Below are 20886 nucleotides of genomic sequence, written 5' to 3' on the forward strand. Positions count from 1 at the left end.
GCTCTGGAATATGGGGTGACCTAAGTCCTTCATGGCTAACCCCGTCCCCGTCCCCCACGATCAAAATACGTGCCGCCTCCCATGAACGTCGTAGACGAACGCCATCGGCGCCCTAAGGTGGCCTCTAAAGGGGCGCCTTCACGTGCCGAGCAGAAGAGACCCGTACGCCCAGTGCCTCCTCCCTGGATCCAACCCTGCATGGATAAATTAAGGACTCACGAATAATATAAAGCGTAATTCATAAACGTGATTTATTGCGTCCAATCAAAGTAAAGTGGGCTAAATCCTGTGAGACAAAATGGGGGGGGGGGGGGGAAAGTTGTCGGGCTTCGGTTCAGCCCCCAATATTTTACAAAAATTGACATCCCTGCTTGTATCAGAAAACAAACTCAACCTACCTATGTCCACAGGCGCGAAAATTGTAGCCTGTTGCGATTGCCAGGGATATTCCATCCAATATTTTCAAAATTACAAACTGTGCCCAAGTTAATGCAATAAAAGCACAAGCCAAATGCCCAACCCTCACCAATCTGTATTGCTAAGAGAATTCATTGGCAGTGCCAGTCATGCATTAAACACTATGTGAATTTTTATCCCGTACGCATATTTGTGGTGTCGCGGGAAGTTCCCTAAATGTGATAGCACACTTTCGACCTTTTCGCCGAGACTTGCACTGCTTCGATATTCCTGAGGCTTTACAGTGGTAAAGACGCCAGAGACCGACACAGACGCGCTGCTCACATTCCTGGTCCACGCTTTGGTGTAGGCGCGAGCAATCCTGCGATAAGATAGCTCCGACATAATATCTCCCACGGACGTGCTCGCTCGCTCCCAATTTCTCAGGCATCCCATATCAGCCACGGTTTCAATCATTCCAAAGTCGCAGCGCGGTTGCAGATCACGAACAGTAACAACGGACTGGCCACTGAAGTCATTCTCGTCATTACATACCACTAGCCGCGCGATGTAAGGAATTATTTTTCTGGAGATTTGGTCCGATGTGAAATGCGCATTTCATCCATTATGTTACACGTGCAGTACATAGGCTCCCAGGATGATATACTCTCACATTATGCCTAGAACGGCAACAAACCATTGCCAGATAAATATGCGTTGTTTTGTGCCGATAACGCACTCCGCAGTGCAGCACCTTTCATGAGTGCAAGAAAAACACGATGGTCAGCCTACTGCATATATTCCACCTAGATACAAAATGAGTTTCAAACCACACACCCTCCACATACGACACGCGCCGGATGCCCTTGCCCGCCCATCTCCCGCCGACCCGAGCGGCGGCGACGGCCCCACGCCGTGGCTCGAGCAGCCACCTGACCGTCAACCCCAGCCCGCGGAGCAGGACACGTGCGCCGCACCATGCGGAGGGGCTGGCCGGCCCGGCAGCGCTCCTGGCGGCGGCAGCAGAGACTAATCCACCGGACTGCCCGTCCGCGGCTGCGGCACATCAGCCAAGCTATCACAGAGAGTCGGCGAGCAGTCACGCCGGAGGACATCGCACCCCCCGGACACACCACCCGCGCCCCCAGCATGTTCGCAACCCCAGGGCGTACCACCCTCGCCCCGAGCACTTCCGCACCCCCAGGGCACACCACGCTCGCCCCCGCATGTCGCCGGGAGACAAGTGACATTCGCTGAGAGCAGCGCACCCTACGCTGGCGTCGCGTAGCGGCCATCTAGCAGAGCTCATCCGACGCTAGCGCCGCGTGGCGGTCGCGGAGAGCGTTTCACCAGATAATGCCGCGAGGTGGCTGCTGAGCACACATTATCCGACGAGTGCCACGGGGTCGCCGCTGAGCGCTCATCATCCAACGATAGAGCCACAGTGCGCATACGTCACACCACGTTATAGCCCGACAATGGTGCCGCCACGCGGCCGCTACTGGCACGAACATTCCGCCGGTAGCGCTGCTTAGTGGCACTACGCAAAACTCGTCCGCCCGGAGGAGTTCGTCGCGCACTCTGGCACAGACCCGTCGTCCTCCTCGTACATCAAATCCTTGTCGTAAGACGTGTCTCTGCAGCACAGGACATCAAATTGCGTTTCAATGCGGCTGCCGTCTTTCCCCTCGCCCATCCCAACCATAGTGACATCGCACGAAGCCGAACCATAACACGATAATGGCGTTGCCCGCCACGTTTGGCGGCAACTGACGCAGAGCCTCGCAGCGTCTCAGAGGTCGCTAACCAAAACCACCTGGCCGCCGCCGGGTGACCTCGCCGCCGCTACCCCATCTCGGCCTGGCCGCGTCCATCGCGCACCGCCGCCCCCACCTGACCCACCTGAGCAGGTACACAACCGCCTCGTAGGTGGACATCATGATGGCCGTGTTGGGGATCTGGCGGACGAGCTGGGTGCCAAGGCCGCGGTACAGGCCGCGGTGGCCCTCCTCACACCAGACCACGTGCAGCGTCTGGAAGAAGCCGCGGTACTTGTTGCCCTCCTCGCGCAGCCGGGTGCGCGCCACCTCTGCCGCGGAGAGACAGCGTCGGTCAGAAACCCAGTCAGACACGCAGCGGCCGCGCCCACAGCCGCGCGCTCTGTGGCCGGCCGCGAGAGGTCATCGGCGCCGGGTCGGGTGACGACACACACGGCCAGGACTGGCCACGTCTGTCACGGGCAAGAGGTAGCGGTGGCGTGCCGCCCGCTCGCGCAAACACCAGCAGCGGACGAGCGCACGGGGCAGAGCGCCGACGGAGCGAATACGAGGGCGAGGCAACAGCACCCGCAGTGGACCGGCACAGGGGGAGGGAGTGAGTCGGCGGACAGCATACGGGCGAGAGCAACAATGACACACGGAAACATGGACACCAGGGCTGCTGATGGGCACGCGGATGGGTGCAGCGGTCTGGATGTCCGCACAGATGCCCACGACGCTGGCGAGCAGTCAGCACCCACAAACGCCCACACGGTCGGACAGATGCCACATGAACTGGGCACGCGTATAGTCAATTACTCTCGGGCAGACCAATACCAAGGCATTATATAACAAGCTTTCAAGACAGCAGTGATGAGCTATTGCAGTGAATTAGTATCCTCAAGTAATCTCCCGAATGTTAAGACTCCAAAGCTCCAGACAATATAACTTTCAACATCAACTGATACGGGGATACCAGGAGCCTCGTCTTTTAGGGCGCGAAACGATCGAATTAACCGAACATGCTTATTTCCAGTAGGCGGGGGATGGCCTCTGTCAAACGCCATCTATTTCGCGGCGGCGGCGGCGGCGGCGGCGGCGGCGGCGGCGGCGGCGGCGGCGGCGGCGGCGGCGGCGGCGGCGCCGCCACCGCCGCCGCCACCTGCCCTGCCGACTCCTTCCCTCCGCGCAGCAGCGGGCCAGAATAGCGGCCCGTTTGGCCACACTGCCTGCCCGCCGACCCGCCCGCCCGCCCGGACGCACACACACACCCACTCACCCACACACACACACACACCCACATACACACCCACACCCACACATTGCAGTTGGCCGGCGGCGGCAGGCGGGGCGCCATGGCGCCGCCCTCTCCGCCAAGGGGCCAGGCAACGTCACGTCCGCGGCCCTCTCCGCGGAGGACCGCGAGCGTGACAGCAAGGTCACGTCCGTGCCCGCGGGGCACCGAGGCCAGTGGCCCCTCGCCCACCACCACCAGCACAGGGGTCTGATGGGGGCTGGCGGCGTCGACACGTGTGCAGAGACCGCGACCACGAGGCGCACGACGTGAGTGAGCCGCTGTTTACTTTCCTCCTCCCAACGTGAACCGATTTTGGCAAAAAAGTCACTGCTGAAGATAAATATAAAGCGAAATCCGATGAGCTCTGCAAATCAGGATACTGCGGGCTTTCTCCGGCAAACGGGATTGCCCGCTCTACGCCCAGCCCCCCCCCCCCCCCCCAAGCACACACACACACCCAGGCGGCTTTCGAATCCTCCCACGGCTCTCAGGTGTTTTTTTTCACATTCGTAGGTTTCCAATCCAAATAGTTCACGGCGGAACCGTAACACAAAACTCACATCGCAATGCTGCTCGCACAGGACTACGTTCACATCACTTTAACCCGCGGACGGGGAACGACCAAAGCTGCCATTGGCGAGCCGCACACCACGCCCAGAATAGGTCCGCCCAACCAAAACAAATCCCGAGTCGCATCAACAACGCAGTTACCGCCTCGACAGTCTCCAACCGCTGGCCCGCTACGGCGGCCGTGGCGAGTCCACACCCGTGGTCAGACGAAACCGCCACCTCAGCGGGTGCTCGCCACCGCCGACGGAGGGAGGGGGGGGGGGGGGGGGTTGGCGCGCCGCCGGCCGTGCGTACCGGCTCGTGCGCCGCGGGTGGAGGCGACGGCCACCGCCACAGCCGGCCCGCGGCGCGCTGGCGGCCGGTGGCGGGAACCCCACGTCGCGGGCGGGGGGGGGGGGTGATCATTTGTGGGTGGGGGGGCGGCACCACCTGGAGCGGTCACGCCCCTGGTTGGCCTGCGCACAGGTGAGGCGGTCTGGAGAGGACACGGAGGCGAGCGCACGCATTGGCGATCGTGGAGGCAAGAACGGTCTTACCGGGGTTACGCTTGCCTGTCAGGGCAGCATGGATACATTTGGAATGATTACCAGACATCCGACAGTCCGGAGCAAGGAGAGAAGGGCGTTTGATTCTGACAACACCTGAACATCTCGTGTACGTTACCTTATTGACACACTTAAATCCGAAAAGTCTACGCTATATCATTACCAGAGTGCTCCAGGCGAATTAAATAAATATCTGACGCAAATAGCTACCCCGCGTCCTTTGGAGTCTACTTGTATATATTTCTTGCATTGTCATGTCATTGGGGCTTTACCACGCTCTCAGCTGCTGAATCTGTATGGCGTCGCCTGCCTATCACTCCGGCGGGAAGGGCGGGCACCGCGGGGAATCGAACCCCGTACCTATGGTTTCCCAGACGCGCATTGGTTCACGCAGATGCATTAACCACTACACTACCGGCACCCTTGTTGCATTAATTACGAGCATATATATATATATATATATATATATATATATATATATATATATATGCATGTGTGGGCATATATAATTTATTATTCATTTACAGCCATTCGGGATCAAATGACACTAAGCTGACACCAACTGAATACACACGGCCCACGGGGAAAACAACAGCAACACAGGGGCACGCGGCAAGGAGGCGGCCGTGCGCCCGCTAGCGAAGGGTGACGAAGATGATTCACTCTGTTGTCATGACACGAAGCCACCGCGTCCAAGCCAACACTGCGCAAATACGTCAGGTCATTGGCTCACAAATGAGAGTGATTGGTGACTGGTCTGCGTCAGCGTCGCACTTCGGGCACTTTTGCGTGCTGTTAAATCACCTCGGGTGCCTCGGCAGTGAGCCGTTTGGGGGAAGGGCGTGATACAAACCTCCGCCCCTTGAATGGGCATCAATTGTCACATCTCAACTGTGAAGCTGGCTGAGGGGAATGCGCAAAATTCCGACGAAAACATTATGGCCTATCGATTTGTAAGGATGAAGAGCTATATATGCATGTGTGGGCATATATAATTTATTATTCATTTACAGCCATTCGGGATCAAATGACACTAAGCTGACACCAACTAGCTCGGTGAATTGATGCCGGAAGGAGCTGAATGTTCCTGATGATGTGCACAAAGGTTCCAAATTAAATCTTCGGATGTACGCTGTATCTACTTCCCAGATCTCACACGAGAACATTTTAAGTGCGACTTGCTTCTGAAATCCTCACTTAGATCATTCCTACAAGCAGGACATGGCAATCGAGGGCAATGGTCTATGACACTGAAGGTGATTCAAAGTCGTCTCTATTCACGTAAGAGGATAATCGCAGAGCAAGAACAGGCAGATGGACGGGAACAAGATCACCAAACACACAGACTGGACTTTTATGTGGCAGTCACCAGAGGCAGGCATTCGCCGAACTCGGCGCCAACAGAACACTCCAGCTTCGCTTCCGGTAGTGGTGGCCACGCTCGGGTTCGACACCCTGAGCCCTGCTCATTGACGTGGCCCACACAGTATGCGCAGCTCTGCGGACATGCTCAGATACTCAGGCGACTGTAGCCCAAGACTGTCTCCTCCTTCTGCGCCCCTCAAAACGTCACCAAGATGGCATCCAATTAACGGGATGGAGTTTGGCTAATTCATGCAGCCGACGACAGCCATGCGAAGCACAGCTGGTATTGATCACACACAGTCGGCTAATTATAAACCGAGCAACAGCGAAACTGCCAAGAATCCCCGCCCGTCCGAGACACAGCACAAGGGTTCGCTAACAGGACACCAGCACGCCCCACGCCGCGGGAGCCGGCAGGCGCCGACCCCCTGTGGCAGCACATGCCACGCCCGTGCCGTGGCCAGCCGCTCACCGTGCGGGTACGCCACGCTGGAGGCCACCGTCTTGGAGACAGCACCGGCCAGCATGAACTCGACGAAGTCCCAGCTGGTCTTGACGGACGTGTTAGCGTGCCTGCAGCGGGGCACGACCCGGGTCAGACCGCGCACGGGGCACGTGCCGTGCCGCGCCGCGCCGCGCCGCGCCGCGCCGTGCCGTGCCGTGCCGTGCCGTGGCGTGGCGTGGCGTGGCGTGCCGTGGCGTGGCGTGGCGTGGCGTGCTGTGGCGTGGCGTGGCGTGGCGTGGCGCGGCGCGGCGCGGCGCGGCGTGGCGTGGCGCGGCGCGGCGTGGCGTGGCGTGGCGCGGCGCGGCGCGGCGCGGCGCGGCGTGGCGTGGCGTGGCGTGGCGTCGTGGCGTGGCGTCGTGGCGTGGCGTGGCGTGGCGTCCCGTGCCGTGATGTGCACGCAAACGACGGGCGAGGTTTACGACGACGACGACGCAAACGCCGCCACGCTGGGTTTAGCGTTCCGCCGGTGTGTGCGGGACGCGACAGACAAGAGGCGGGAGCGGTCGGGACTGCTCCCGCGTCCAGCGCACGTGAGGCAGAGCGGAGAGCAGCAGCGGGCGGCCAGGCGGCAGCGCGGCGCTGCCTAGTGCTGGCTCGAGCTCGCAGAGTGACGCACGAGCCATACGGTGTCTGGTGATAACGGGGTGCTCGCAAAGACATGAGTGACTTCTCTTAATCCCCATAATTGTGGGCGTGGTGGCGTGGTGAGCACCTGTTCGTAGCCAAAGTGGCCGATACTCGAAGGAAAACAGCACCGCTTACGTGGACTACAGTGACCGAGCCTCACAGATAGAGGCACGTAAGCATTTGTCCACAATCATTCACATGTCGATACGGCGATAAAGAACCGAGTGGAGCACATCCTGCGCAGGCAATCCGGCCCTCACCACGTGTGATGGGTCCCACGCCCCTCCCCCCCCCCCCCCCCCGGACGGCCGTCAGGACAGCCGGAGGTGGCACGCGTGTGCTCGTCCAACACACGACAGCCAAACCATGCGACCAGTTCAACAGACGACAGCTACGCCGGCTACGACAGAGCTCGTCGTTACCTGCCCAGCTCAGCGGCTTCTGTCCGATCCCGTCTGCATGTAGCAAACCAACACAGCTGTTTGCGTCGTACATGATTGGATTCGGCACCGTGACGATTTCGAGTAAGTCTTCACAGAAATTGATATCAGTACAAGCAGCACCAACATACCTCGCTACATCCACCAGAGCAACTAACTAACGCCGTCTAAATGGACGACGTAGAAGTGAAAGAGAGAGCAAAATTTAAAAAGTCAGGGACTGGTCCCACATTCACTAGAACTGGTATGAAAGAGAGCAAAAGTCCACAAATCCCGTCAACTTAGCTCAGCGAATCCCCAAGCGGCATTTCCTAAGCTGGTCGTCCGGTCGTCACAGCTCATAGTAGCCATACCCCGTGACAACTCGGCCCAAAATACGGCCCGCTGCCGCCGACCGGGGCCGGCCAACTGCGTCACGCCGTGCCCGTCGTGTGTCGCCGCAGACGCCGCCGATAGAGGCGCACCTGTACATCTGCAGGCGACGCTTGACGTGCTCGTAGATGACGAAATGGATCATGGTTTCGGTGATGCCGAAGTAAGAAGCCGTAATGCCTTTGTAGAAGCCTCGAATACCCTGCAGAAACGTCGTGCAGTAGTTACAGCCAGCTTTCGGGAGCGTGGAGCCGCCCGCACGTAACACGATGGCAACAACTTGTGGCAGTGTCTCAATATTGACTTCCAAGGCGAAATGAAATCCAAACAAAAGCAACGATTTTCTCCAGCGTTCTTTTCAGCCATGCAGTTCCAGTGCCAATACTATTGATACTCTGTTACGCATTCGTAGCCCTGCGAAGCATACACCATTATAAGTGAACGCGGCCTTATCCGTTAAAATACGCGACAAGCCTTACGCCCTGCGTCAGTAATGACCTGTATTTGTGGACGCCTTCATGGATAATCCAAGAAGCCAAAACCAACAGCCCAAGGTTGCCCACTTGCCAGCGTGTCACGCGACGGTCAGTGATATCGGCGGCTTGTGCGGGGGCCGCAAACTCGACCTCGGGTCAGCTCCGACGGCCATCTCCACAGCCCCCGTCAATAGTCAGAAGAAAGATCGGACGTGCTGCGATAGCTGTTGCTGCGCCGCACATTTCGGCCTACCCCAGCGTACGCCGAAATCAGATCCGACATCTAGCTCTGGGGATCAATATGCGTTCATGCGCTGGTTTGGCCGGTTTGAGAGACACAAGAAGTGAGTGAGTGCGGCAGACTTCGAGCCTCCACCACCGCGCCGGTGTCACGTGACCGCGGTCACTCACTGACCGTTTCGGCGTACACGCGGCTGATGCAGTCGACGACACGCAGTCGCTGCCCGAAGCGGTGCTGGTCCAGCTGCAGCCGAGTCTTGATGAACCAGATCGGGTTGGTGGCGGTGCAGGAACAGAAGCCTGCCGGGGCGCACCGCCCTTTAGGGGGCGGACACACACCACACCACACGGCGCTCACGCACGGACCGCGGAGAGCGCTGACGGTCAACGAGTGCGAACAACTCGCCACCATTTCAACCGTTTGAAAAAGCAACATTGACTGGGGGCGAGTATATGCACATATGATAAAAATTGCTAGTACGCGTTGCGAGGCACCCATCCCTTTCTTGAAACGCTGCACATCTGCCTTTCCTAGAGCTATCGAAAGGCCCAAGTATCCAGCTCCGCGCGTAAACACTGCATTGTCACGGAGATTATATGATCTGCGACTGCGACACATTTTTAAATGATCGTTATCTTATCAGGGCAGACAAGATCCCTGCACTCAGCCAGACTGGACAACTGCAATCTGTTGACCGATGTACAAGCGTGCTGAGCGAAGACGAAACGCCTTCGTACAGCCGTTTGTACTGCATGCTACTCTCCTTGACATGCTGTTATACGCTACTGAAAAAGCATGGGCAACACCGCACCTAGCCAGCCAACATCGGTCAGCACAAATCAACAAACACAAGAACTCATGGACGATAGTCTAATCATCTTCTGTAACCTCTGGTGCAATCCCTGGCAGCATTCTGCTCTTTAGAAAAGACAAAAAGCGTCTGGACGACTGAACTAGACATCCTTTTGATACAATGGTCGACATTCCGACCTTGCGCGTCAACCGGCGGGGTATTATGAGACCCCCAGACTGTTGACGTTGGGGCCAGGCCACCGCGCGCGAGACAGAGACGGCGCCCGCCGCCGCCGGGGCCGGGCCGGGCCGCCTCCGACGCGGTCGCCGTCCGTCTGTGGGCGTGACCTCGTGCTGGGGCCGGCGTCAAGCGGGGCGGCGGCGGCGGCGGCGGCGAGATCACTACCGACACTCGCCGCAGGACGGCAGCTCGCCCAGACACCCGGCCCATTCCCGGCCACGGCCCGAAATAGTCGGTGACGAGCGTCAGAGGACTACCGCAATAGTCGGTGACAAGCGTCAGAGCACTACCGCAATAGTCGGTGACGAGCGTCAGAGGACTACCGCAATAGTCGGTGACGAGCGTCAGAGGACTACCGCAATAGTCGGTGACAAGCGTCAGAGCACTACCGCAATAGTCGGTGACAAGCGTCAGAGGACTACCGCAATAGTCGGTGACGAGCGTCAGTGGACTACCGCAATAGTCGGTGACAAGCGTCAGAGCACTACCGCAATAGTCGGTGACGAGCGTCAGAGGACTACCGCAATAGTCGGTGACAAGCGTCAGAGCACTACCGCAATAGTCGGTGACGAGCGTCAGAGGACTACCGCAATAGTCGGTGACGAGCGTCAGAGGACTACCGCAATAGTCGGTGACAAGCGTCAGAGCACTACCGCAATAGTCGGTGACGAGCGTCAGAGGACTACCGCAATAGTCGGTGACGAGCGTCAGAGCACTACCGCAATAGTCGGTGACGAGCGTCAGAGCACTACCGCAATAGTCGGTGACGAGCGTCAGAGCACTACCGCAATAGTCGGTGACGAGCGTCAGAGCACTACCGCAATAGTCGGTGACGAGCGTCAGAGCACTACCGCAATAGTCGGTGACGAGCGTCAGAGGACTACCGCAATAGTCGGTGACGAGCGTCAGAGCACTACCGCAATAGTCGGTGACGAGCGTCAGAGCACTACCGCAATAGTCGGTGACGAGCGTCAGAGCACTACCGCAATAGTCGGTGACGAGCGTCAGAGCACTACCGCAATAGTCGGTGACGAGCGTCAGAGCACTACCGCAATAGTCGGTGACGAGCGTCAGAGCACTACCGCAATAGTCGGTGACGAGCGTCAGAGCACTACCGCAATAGTCGGTGACGAGCGTCAGAGGACTACCGCAATAGTCGGTGACGAGCGTCAGAGGACTACCGCAATAGTCGGTGACAAGCGTCAGAGCACTACCGCAATAGTCGGTGACGAGCGTCAGAGGACTACCGCAATAGTCGGTGACAAGCGTCAGAGGACTACCGCAATAGTCGGTGACGAGCGTCAGAGGACTACCGCAATAGTCGGTGACGAGCGTCAGAGGACTACCGCAATAGTCGGTGACAAGCGTCAGAGCACTACCGCAATGCGCTGCGCTGAGTCCGCCCGTTCGAAGTGCTCGCTTGTCGCCCACGGCCTACTCATAGCAGACGAGGTCTCGCCACAAAAGCGTGCCGCATTGATTGAGTGGATGGACCTTGTGCAGCCGCCACTCCAGGCTAGGGCTCCATCCGGACCGAGCTGTTTCACAGGCGTCGTGCGTCCGGCCGATGGAGCGACAGAGCAGTACAGCCAGGTCTAAACTGGCTGGACCCTCGTCTTGGACAGACTGCCACCGCCGGCTGCAGTCGGAGCCGACCATACTCCGCTCAGCTGCCCCGGCATGACTGCCCTGACGTGACTGTCCTGGGGTCACTGCAGCCGCTTAACCGCCCTGGCATGACTTCCCTGGCGTGACTGCTCCGTCGTGACCGTCTCGGCGTGACTGTCCTGGCATGGACAGCTCGTCCCGAGACGTCCCGTCGAGCTCGTCCCCGGAACGTCCAGGTCAGGCCAGCCGACCGTGGCGCCACACTGTCGCCCGGCCGGTCGGCGGCGGCCAACGCGGCCTGGCACGCGCACCGGCCCGGCCGCTTCGAGGTCACCCCGGCCTAGACACGCCACTGAGTCACGGATGTGTTTGTTCGACCAATCCGGGTGTCCTCACCAATATTACAATAATAAAGTGATCGGTGTAATCTTTCCGAATCTACATAAACCAGGCACTACCTGCCTCAGGCACGCGGTGCTCCCCAGCCGGCCGGGGCCCGGCTGCCTTAGGCATGCGATGCTCCGCCAGCCGGCCGGGGCCCGGCTGCCTCAGGCACACGGTGCTCCCCAGCCGGCCAGGGCCGGGCCGCCTCTGGCACCCGGTGCTCCCCAGCCGGCCAGGGCCGGGCTGCCTCTGGCACACGGTGCTCCTCCGGCCCGCTGGGGCCCGCCTGCCTCAGGCACACGGTGCTCCCCAGCTGGCCAGGGCCCCGCTGCCTCAGGCACACGGTGTTCCCCAGCCGGCCAGGGCCCCGCTGCCTCAGGCACACGGTGTTCCCAGTCAACGCCGGAGGCCTGAGCGCCACGATGGCCTCGTTTCAGGACGCTGGCAGGCGTCCCGAGATGAATACAATATATCAAAAATCCCTTACGTTGTACTGTTACGTCAAATCATCTTCAAGTTGGTTTTAGAGCTGAAAAACGTAGTTTATTTCAACATCCGCACACTCAAACGCCGTGCTGGCTATGCATTCCAGCATTTCTTTCCTCAACATAATCGAACAGAAATACATTAACGTCGGGGGAAAACTTGGCGAACGGCTGTCCTTTATGGCACGGGCTGTTGATGACATCTTGCTAACCATAACACAGCCATGGTACAAATATTTCGCTCTGGAATAAGGAGCAGTTGTACTCTTGTCTCTATTGCCATATGAATCAGCCGCATCACCTCCTCGCCAAGGTTCTCCGCACGAGACCTCCCCCCCCCCCCCCCCCCTCCCCAATCGATAACCTTGAACTCGACCACTCCACGGCCGCACCCAGCTGCCACCACCCACGAACTTCCCAGCAACGCCTATGCACGAACATAACCTCCAATTGAACACCCCCACCGTCAGCCGCCGGAGCCGGCTAGCTCCGGACAAAACCAGACATGTCCGGATCCTTCCGGTGGACGACCGCCGCTCGCTGGGGTAGGCAGTGCATCCGCCGCGTCGCACCGGTAATTTTCCATCAGCGCAGCCGCGCCTGGGACGCCGGCGCCGGCTGTCCAAAAGTGTCACGTGACCCGGCGGCGGACCACGGCGCCCCCGAGGCGACGCCGCCGCGGACATCTCGTGCGCCGCTCGCTGGCCGGCCGCGCCGCCAATGGCCTGGTGGCTGGCGCCACCTGATGGGCCGATGCTCCGACCGCAACCAAGACGTTTACACCACACAGTTCGGGGGGATCAACCCGATTCAGTGCATCTAAAATGCTGTGACAACGCCGCACTTCAGAACAGTGTCCTAGAATTGCCGACTTTGGGTGTAAAGCAACACCCTATGAGGAGGAATTTTTCACTCCTTTTCCCCATATTTTACGTGAATTTCTCACTCCTACCTGACATTGTCTAATCGCGCATGCCAAACCCCTATTTCCCTTTCTGAGGTTTTCAGATGTCATCCAAAACCGAGCTCACTTCAAACCATCAACCATAAACGAGGCTCCGCAGAACCTGGACGCCTATGGCTATGTCCTGCCTCACCTACATCTGAATCATGTCTATGTATGCACAGAGCAAGGGTGCCACGTACCTCCAAGCCCAAGAACCCCAGCGACCCCACCCGCTTGCACGCAGTAAGTTTGGTTTGTTAACAAAATGCACCACAATCTGCAGCTGTGCGCCAAATGCAAGGTTTTCACGAATCCCCTTTTTTCTTTTTTTTTGGGGTCTCACCACCACGTCACGAAAGCAGAGCCTGGTGCAAACACCAGCAAGGCCTGGTATAGAATTTTACTCCACGTATTTCTTTTTTCCCAAGGAAACTTGACCACTAAATTGCATCACTCCCGAAATGCATGAGTGGAAAGTTCAAGAAATGTCTTCTAATTTAAACTCACAAAATGAATATCATCATTTGAGTACTTACATTAACAGATTTTAAGTCAAATCAGCTGTTCACACAATTTTGCGAGCAAAGTATCAGTCTTTATATTTATTTAGCTACTTTTGTTTTTCTTGATATCATACCAGTGTGATACTACTTTATTCTTCCTTTCCTTTCGATTGTCTTTAGAAGTACCATCTGCCGCTTAAAACTTTGACCAATTTCCCTGCAAGATGCTCCAACTGCAAACTTGTACATATTTCATACATAAATTGAATTAATTCGCCAGCCGCCCAAACATGCTTGCTATGCACCCCAGCGTGAAAAATTCACAGGGAATGAAGGAGACAATTTGAAGCACGGAACTTATTTTTACCGCCATTTTTGCCCCCTTACACCTTCGGTTAACCTTTTTTTTGTTTATGGCGGTGCTCAATAATGATAAATCCAAGCCTTCCGAGAGTCTGACTCACCAGGCTACCTGGCTAGGCTAAGGCTATGAAGGCAAGGCAAGGCTGCCATATAGAGCCTTGGGACAGACCTGACGCATCTAATATAGAAGTGTTTGATGGCGAAATTTTGCCCTCTGGGGAATGCCCTCTCTCGAATGCCCTCTATCGTGCACACCTCTTACTTGTTTCGCATTTTCATCTCGAAGGTTGGTGGGCATGATTGAAATTTATATTTGGGGGGTGAGTCGGATGACTCTGTCTGCCAGCAGACCATGCAAAAGGTGCTGAATTTTTGTTTTTGGGGGAGCAGGAAGAAGCCAGTAAGCCTCTTGTGGACCAAGTAATTGCTTACCTTACCTGCTTTCAACACATGACTAGTAACCAGAGTTAGCCATTTTCTGTTTTAATGCATCGAGTTTTGCCATAAGACAAACTATGATTCCGCAAGCTTATTTTGTTCCATATTCTTGGTTACCTGCCCCAAATTTCTTCAATTAGTCTCTCATGGCTGCTTCAACAGGATGTTTTCTATAGTTGCCGTGGTTTGCTGGCCGGCAAATGACTGTACTGTATATATGCACTATATTTTTAACACAGGGATACTCTAAGCTGCATAGCAATTATAACATGAGTTAAATATTGATATGTAACAAATAGTCAGATCACCCCTTTTAAAATGTGAAGCCAACATCTCAAACTTTGTCATTAAATGTGAATAAACAAGCCCAATTGGATGCATTTGCTGCAGCTGAAAAGGCAAGCAGCAATGCTGGCATTATCATCTAAAACTTATGTTATCTTTAGAGAAGAGAGATTGTTTTGTGGACCATACCCATTATTGCCCTTGACATAGGTTAACCATGACAATCAAAATAGTTGTTCAAAGAGATTTAAAGCGTTTTGATTTGTGTGTTGTTAACTTTGTCTGATGTCAACAAGCATACACAAATGAACTGAATAAAAATGCAAGTTGAAACCAGCCAAAAACTAGCTTTAAATATCATGTTTTTATCACAAGTGCTGCTGTCAACAGATAGGTGAGTTGAGATGATGTTCATCATGTCGGCTACTCTAAGTTAGGTTAAGTTGGTCAAGTGCGTGGCAAGTGGCAATAGGAAATGTGCAAGAATGATGATGTAAGGTTCCTTTAGGTTAGGCATAGGCTACTTTCATGGAAATAAGCATTAGTATGTTGTAAGAAACAGTGACAAAATGTTTCTTTCCCTGACCCCATCTTAACAGAAGCCAGAAGCGTGTTTGTTGTGTTTGGCTTGGTGATGGGCTGATGTGTAGGAGTGCAAGTTTTTTTTTGTTTGAGTGTTTTATGCTTGTTGCATTTTCTGTTGCTATTTTGTTACTGAATTCATTTGCTTTGTTTTGTTTTAAAAGTGCTGTGGAGGGGAATTGAAAAGTGCAGCATCAACTTATTGGTGTTGATAATTTGTTATGCTTGTAAAACTGTCATGAGCTTATTACGTTTTAACACGCGCCCGGTTGGCCGGCGAGATACTCTTCGCTCGGGTGGGGGGTCAAATTGACCCCCCTCTGAGATCTGAGGAACTGAGAAAGCTAGATACACCAAATTTACAGGGTGTCTTGACCTATACGTGAACTCACTTAGGTAGGGTTTCAGCTTCCTAGGTCATGACCGTCAGGTTGAATAAGGTCAAACAAGGTCAAATTTCAGGTTTGCCTCCAAAGCGCCCCCAGAACCTAGGCAACGGTGTCTAAGCAAAAGGTCACAAGTCCATTTGAGGTCACTGACCTTGTTTGACCCTTTGAAGGTCATGGTGACCAAAATGATACAAGACTGCTCTGCGTTTTGCATTTGAATAAGCGACAAAGATTGCGCTACGCAGTATGTTCCTAAAACAAAACGTTCGACCCGGGTCATCTTGGATCAATGGCCTGTTCTGATCTCTAAGAAGTCAACTGAACATGTATGACGAGGTTCCTACTGTCAATAAATTCGAAATGAGCACCAGAAACTATTCCATACAGCAAGCCCTAGAGTAATAAATCAGGTTGGTTTTGACCTTGGTCTGACCACCATATCTGACCTTAGGTCAACGTCATTTGCTCATTCATTATTTGTGGTGCCTAAGAAAGCATCTCAGAGGTGTATGTCTTCGTCAAACACTCGGTCGCTGTATCAGATTGAACGATTCCCTAAAAATTGCCTTCGCTGAAACCATGGGCTGACTTTGACCTGTCATAGGTCAGCGACCTTACAAGGTACGTCTAAAATTTGTATGTCAAACGATCCGCTTTGCAATTTTCTACAACTATGCAAAATTTGGCGCAACTACGCCGGGCTGTTCAAAAACCATTTGGGAACAGCCTTCGGGGGGGGGCAATTTGCCCCCCCCCCCCCGAGCGAGTGTTAATGTATTGTTTCACTTTAATGGCCCAAGATGTTAAAAACGAAATACATGTGTCAGGTTCCTGATATTACGTCCACGCCAACTTGAAATAGATGTCTTTGTTTGCTGAAGCATCAGTCACGAGCTCACAAACTCCATCTTTTGTGAATTGATGTTTTCACTCCCGCACGGTCTTTTTGCATGAAATTTTTCACTCCCACCCTAGTTCAAAAGCGATTCCAGCTCCCTGCTTCAGATGTTGTGCAGCTGATGGTGACAAAGTGAAAGCTGGCGCTGGAGTGTAACAGTTACAGTTCGTTCCGTGTCAAATGTTACCCCGTGGGCTTAAAATCAGACGGCATTGGTGGGTCTTCTCTCCGTCTCCGAAAAATTATTGCTTTGACTTGTTAACTTTTCATTACGGAGTCGGACAATAAGCCAGGGCGCGGATTCCACCTCGCCACTCACGGTGGAGCCACTCATGGCGGATCACCGGATCCTGTCCTTACCCTAAGCAGAAAAAACAGCTACCAGCGACAGCAGCGCACCGCAGCGGCGGCCCATCCCCCAGCGCGCCCATCCCCCAGCGCGCGGCCCATCCCCCAGAGCACACAAACCGGCAAAACTGGCCACTCGGCCCGATCCCGCCAAACCAGCCGCGCAGACCGCTCGGGAGACTACCGCGTAACGACGCTCGGGCTGGAGCGGGGAGAGACGGGGCCCGGCGACCGCGGCCCAACTCCTGGACTGACTGCCGGCGCGGCGGCTGGACTCCCAGCGCGGCCGCTGGACTCCCAGCGCGGCGGCTGGACCCACCGGCGCAGGCGCTGGACTCACCGGCGCGGCGGCTGGACTCACCGGCGCGGCCGCTGGACTCACCGGCGCGGCCGCTGGATTTAACGGCGCGGCCGCTGGACCGACGCGGCGCGGCCGCTGGACTCCCAGCGCAGCGGCTGGACTCACCGGCGCACATGGCTGATGCCATGTGTACGATAGGCGACTCCGGCGTCAGGCGCTGATTGAAGAACTTTTTGGCGTTCGAGTAGGAGCAGAAGTAGATAGCCCGCGAAGGAGCCACGCCAACCAGGTTCGGTCCCAGGCCCTTGAAGAGGGCGTATGGACCCTCCTTCTCCATAATGACCCTGTGCGCAAAACGCCAGACCGCCGTCATGATGATTGCTTTGACGACGATGGGGTGGCAGCTGGAGACGTCGGCAATGGCGGTTCAGGGTTTTCGGATGTGCCAAAAGCTTCGCCACGCAGCATTCGGCGGCCAAAGGCATCTGTATAGGCTCGCAACGGTGATGAATCCTGGCTTAGAGCCACTGCATTGGTAGAAGCATTGCATCGCGTTAAAGGGCCTGTGACGCTGTTCAAAGTTCATAGTAGAAGGCGTCCCTGCAGACAGAAGCTCAGAACGAATATTGACAGCATGAACCTCCGGTACTAACCCACCGAACACGACAAACATACTCGACGCAGAGGCAACATTTCCCCAAACATTGGTCATAAAATAGAGCGTTCGAAAGCGTGAACGCCATGCGCCGATGTTCCAGTCAATGAAGTAATACCTGTCCACCCCACAATGCCAAAGCCGGCCGGCTTCCGCTTCAGAGCCGCAGCCATCATTACGACGAGTCACAGCCGACCGTGCGGCGTGTCAAACGAGCTATCGCGGATCATAAATGTCGTGCAGCCAACATCCGTGGCAAACACAAGCCACTTCCAACAGCCGAGTGAGAAACGCAGAGAGCCGCGAGAGACCGGACGTCAACGCTAGGGACACGTGACCTCCCTTAGACCTAAAGAACTCTCACCCGCTCCTGCTCCCCGAACCCGCTCGACAACTTCGTCGAGCGGGTTCGCCGCACGCCACAGCACCCGTTCACATGTCACACGCGTGTAAACACACCGGATGCATCGCACCGCACCGGTCATGCCCAGAGGCACGCACGCGTCCTGTGAGCGCCAATGGGTAGCTGCTCCTGATTCAAGGCGGGTATCGAAGTGGATTGTCAGCGAGGGATCAATATCCGGATTAACCAATCATGATCAATCTCCTGGTCGCCGGGTTGTCTGCATCTGGACAGAATCTGGTGACCATACCCCGACGGGGTCATGAGTGTTGACAGGGATAAGTACAGGCGTCTAGTTCATATACCGTGTTACGATTCATCAGAAAACTGCATGCTGACAAGGTCATTCAAAGCAACCGCCATTTTCCCACATCGCCACAATTATTTTTTCAGGCGACACCTGACACGAACCCTGTTGACACAGGGTGTTGCGTTTACTTTGGCCTTGCCAAAGTCAACGTAACACGTTGATTTCGGTTAGCATGTATTTTATCGTCGCCGTTAAAAAAAACACGACGCATTTGTCCACGCTTGTTCGTCGAAGAGTTGAGAGGCCGTTGTGCTATGCCAGTCATGGCGGAGCCCCCCGTGGTAAACATTTATCCATACCTGGGCGATGCGCAGCTTCACGACGCCGGCCGCGCAGGGTCGGGATGGTTTCATTAAGGCGGCAGGCAGCGCCACACACCCGTACGGGATCGGCGCGTGTCACTACAGCTGACTCAAGGTCACCACACTGAGCACGCGGCAGCACAGCGGGACCCCCCCCCTCCCCCCCCCCATCCACCCAGTGGGTGGAAAGAAGCATACAATGGCCGGCCACTAAGGGACTTTAGCGACTCCAACTGCATTGCTTACTCTCGACCCTCCCCTAATAAACATAAGCTTTTCCTGGGCATTGCTTTCCTCCCGGTGGCCGAGACCCTGCAAGAACCACGGTATCCATCTTCCGCACCAGGCGCGCCTGCACTCAAGCCAGGAGCGGCGCCACCTGTCGCCGGGCGTCGGCGGCCACTCGCCTGATGCAGCGGATGAGGCCGATGGAGCGGGCCGGCCGGAACTCCGGGCCGAACGCCACATGCCCGTCGCGCGCGGCGCGACCGCTGGCCGTGCAGAAGCGCGACCGCTGGCCATGCTGCACGGAGCGGCACGTGACGGACGCCTGGCCGCGCGACTCGGCCGCCATCGGCGGCACCTGCAGCTCAAACCCGCTGCGTGAAGACTGCAGCCGCGTCTTCACCACTTCCAATGGGCATGTCACGATGGCGCCCATCGTGCCACCCATCCTGCAGCAGGGCAAATGCTGTGAGCTGGTGTGTGCTGCTGGATAGGTGGGCATTGCTAACCCAGTGGTACAAGCATGCAATGGATAGGTAATTACAAGTACCCATAAGATATACACAATCTCGGACAGTATCCAACAGACAAATATGTTGTCTGCATTTCCTATGCTTTGGACCATGTGCCCAAAACCATTATTCCATGCTAAAACATAATAAAATGTTTGCATTGACCCACTTAAAGTTCATTTGAACCAATGCACTTAAGGTTCAAATAATCAGCTCTCAAACTCAGGATGAATGGAATGAATGATATTAACATCAGCTGCTACAAGCATTCAATGACATTGCTCTCCACAAATGTACTATTCAACAAAAGTGAATGACCCAAAAAACTAATAATAACATGAAGCTATATTGTGTAGTAGCCATAAATTGTATGTAGCTATTAATGCTACCATAAAACAATGCTCATATGCTACCATCCCAAAGGAAGTGTTCCAGTTATATGAGGCTTTGTACTGAAATAGCCATCTTAAAAACCATTTGGTGCAATTCACAGCCCTGCCTTTCTTAAGATCTAAATCTAAAACTAAAAAAAGAACTTTAAAAGAACCTGAAAGAAAACAGAGCCTTAAACCTTCTTAAGACCTAAACTTCTAGTTTCTGAACTACATGCCTGCAAATATGAACACACTATTTCAGAGATTGTTTCAGGGTAGCCTTGGCATCCATGACACTATAGCAATATTCAAATCCTGCATCCTATTGAACATGCAGTGATCAAGGCCAGAGAGCACATTTTGCAGACCTAATGGCTGTCAATGGCTCTCCATCAATGCTTGCTTCTACATCTTTAAATGTGAAACATTCCTTTCACCAAAACAATCAGATAACTGATAGCACTCTTTAAACGACATCAGCCAAAGTCCCACATACCTAACCAAATGTTATCAAAAACTACCAACAGAAATGATCTGTCACTGATGTCAGGCACCAATCCTTAATTTCTCTTGAACCTTGTTTATAATAAATTCACAAATGGAGGGGTAGGTGCTATCAAAAGTTATTAGCACCATTGACATGAAATGAAACATGTATTTGTATGTTGATGACCTGCAGTGGCAACATTCAAGGCAGACATATTTATAACGGTTGCCAGTTCAGATCAAGACACGTCAAACGGCTTCAGCTCACCCTCCAGCGAATAGATGAACGAACGTGTCCCGGCTCGTCATAGCTGAGCTTTGCTTCGGTCTGGCACTCAACTTGTGCTAAATGGATCCAACCATTTCGACAGCTTTTCGCGACTGAAATTCAATTATTCCATGGCACTACATCCGCCTCCCTCCCCCGCCCCCTCCACGCCATCCCACCGCGCGCACCACTGTACA

At 55.0% G+C, this 20886-nt stretch overlaps 1 protein-coding gene across 1 annotated transcript; it reads right to left on the reverse strand.

The window, feature by feature from the left end:
- Nucleotides 1–1186: 1186 nt before the first annotated feature.
- Nucleotides 1187–20845, reverse strand: LOC119110383 (solute carrier family 25 member 36). Its single transcript, XM_037234189.1, has 8 exons — nucleotides 20690–20845; nucleotides 19232–19498; nucleotides 17320–17498; nucleotides 8766–8890; nucleotides 7967–8076; nucleotides 6403–6503; nucleotides 2299–2485; nucleotides 1187–2033 (listed from the first exon to the last, which is right to left on the reverse strand). The coding sequence occupies exons 1-8, from the start codon at nucleotides 20728–20730 to the stop codon at nucleotides 1937–1939; spliced, it is 1107 nt and encodes a 368-aa protein (XP_037090084.1). The 5' UTR covers nucleotides 20731–20845; the 3' UTR covers nucleotides 1187–1936.
- Nucleotides 20846–20886: the final 41 nt, after the last annotated feature.

The sequence above is a fragment of the Pollicipes pollicipes genome, unplaced genomic scaffold (assembly GCF_011947565.3).
Source record: "Pollicipes pollicipes isolate AB1234 unplaced genomic scaffold, Ppol_2.1 Scaffold_7231;HRSCAF=8579_pilon_pilon_pilon, whole genome shotgun sequence".
Lineage (NCBI taxonomy): Eukaryota > Metazoa > Arthropoda > Thecostraca > Pollicipedomorpha > Pollicipedidae > Pollicipes > Pollicipes pollicipes.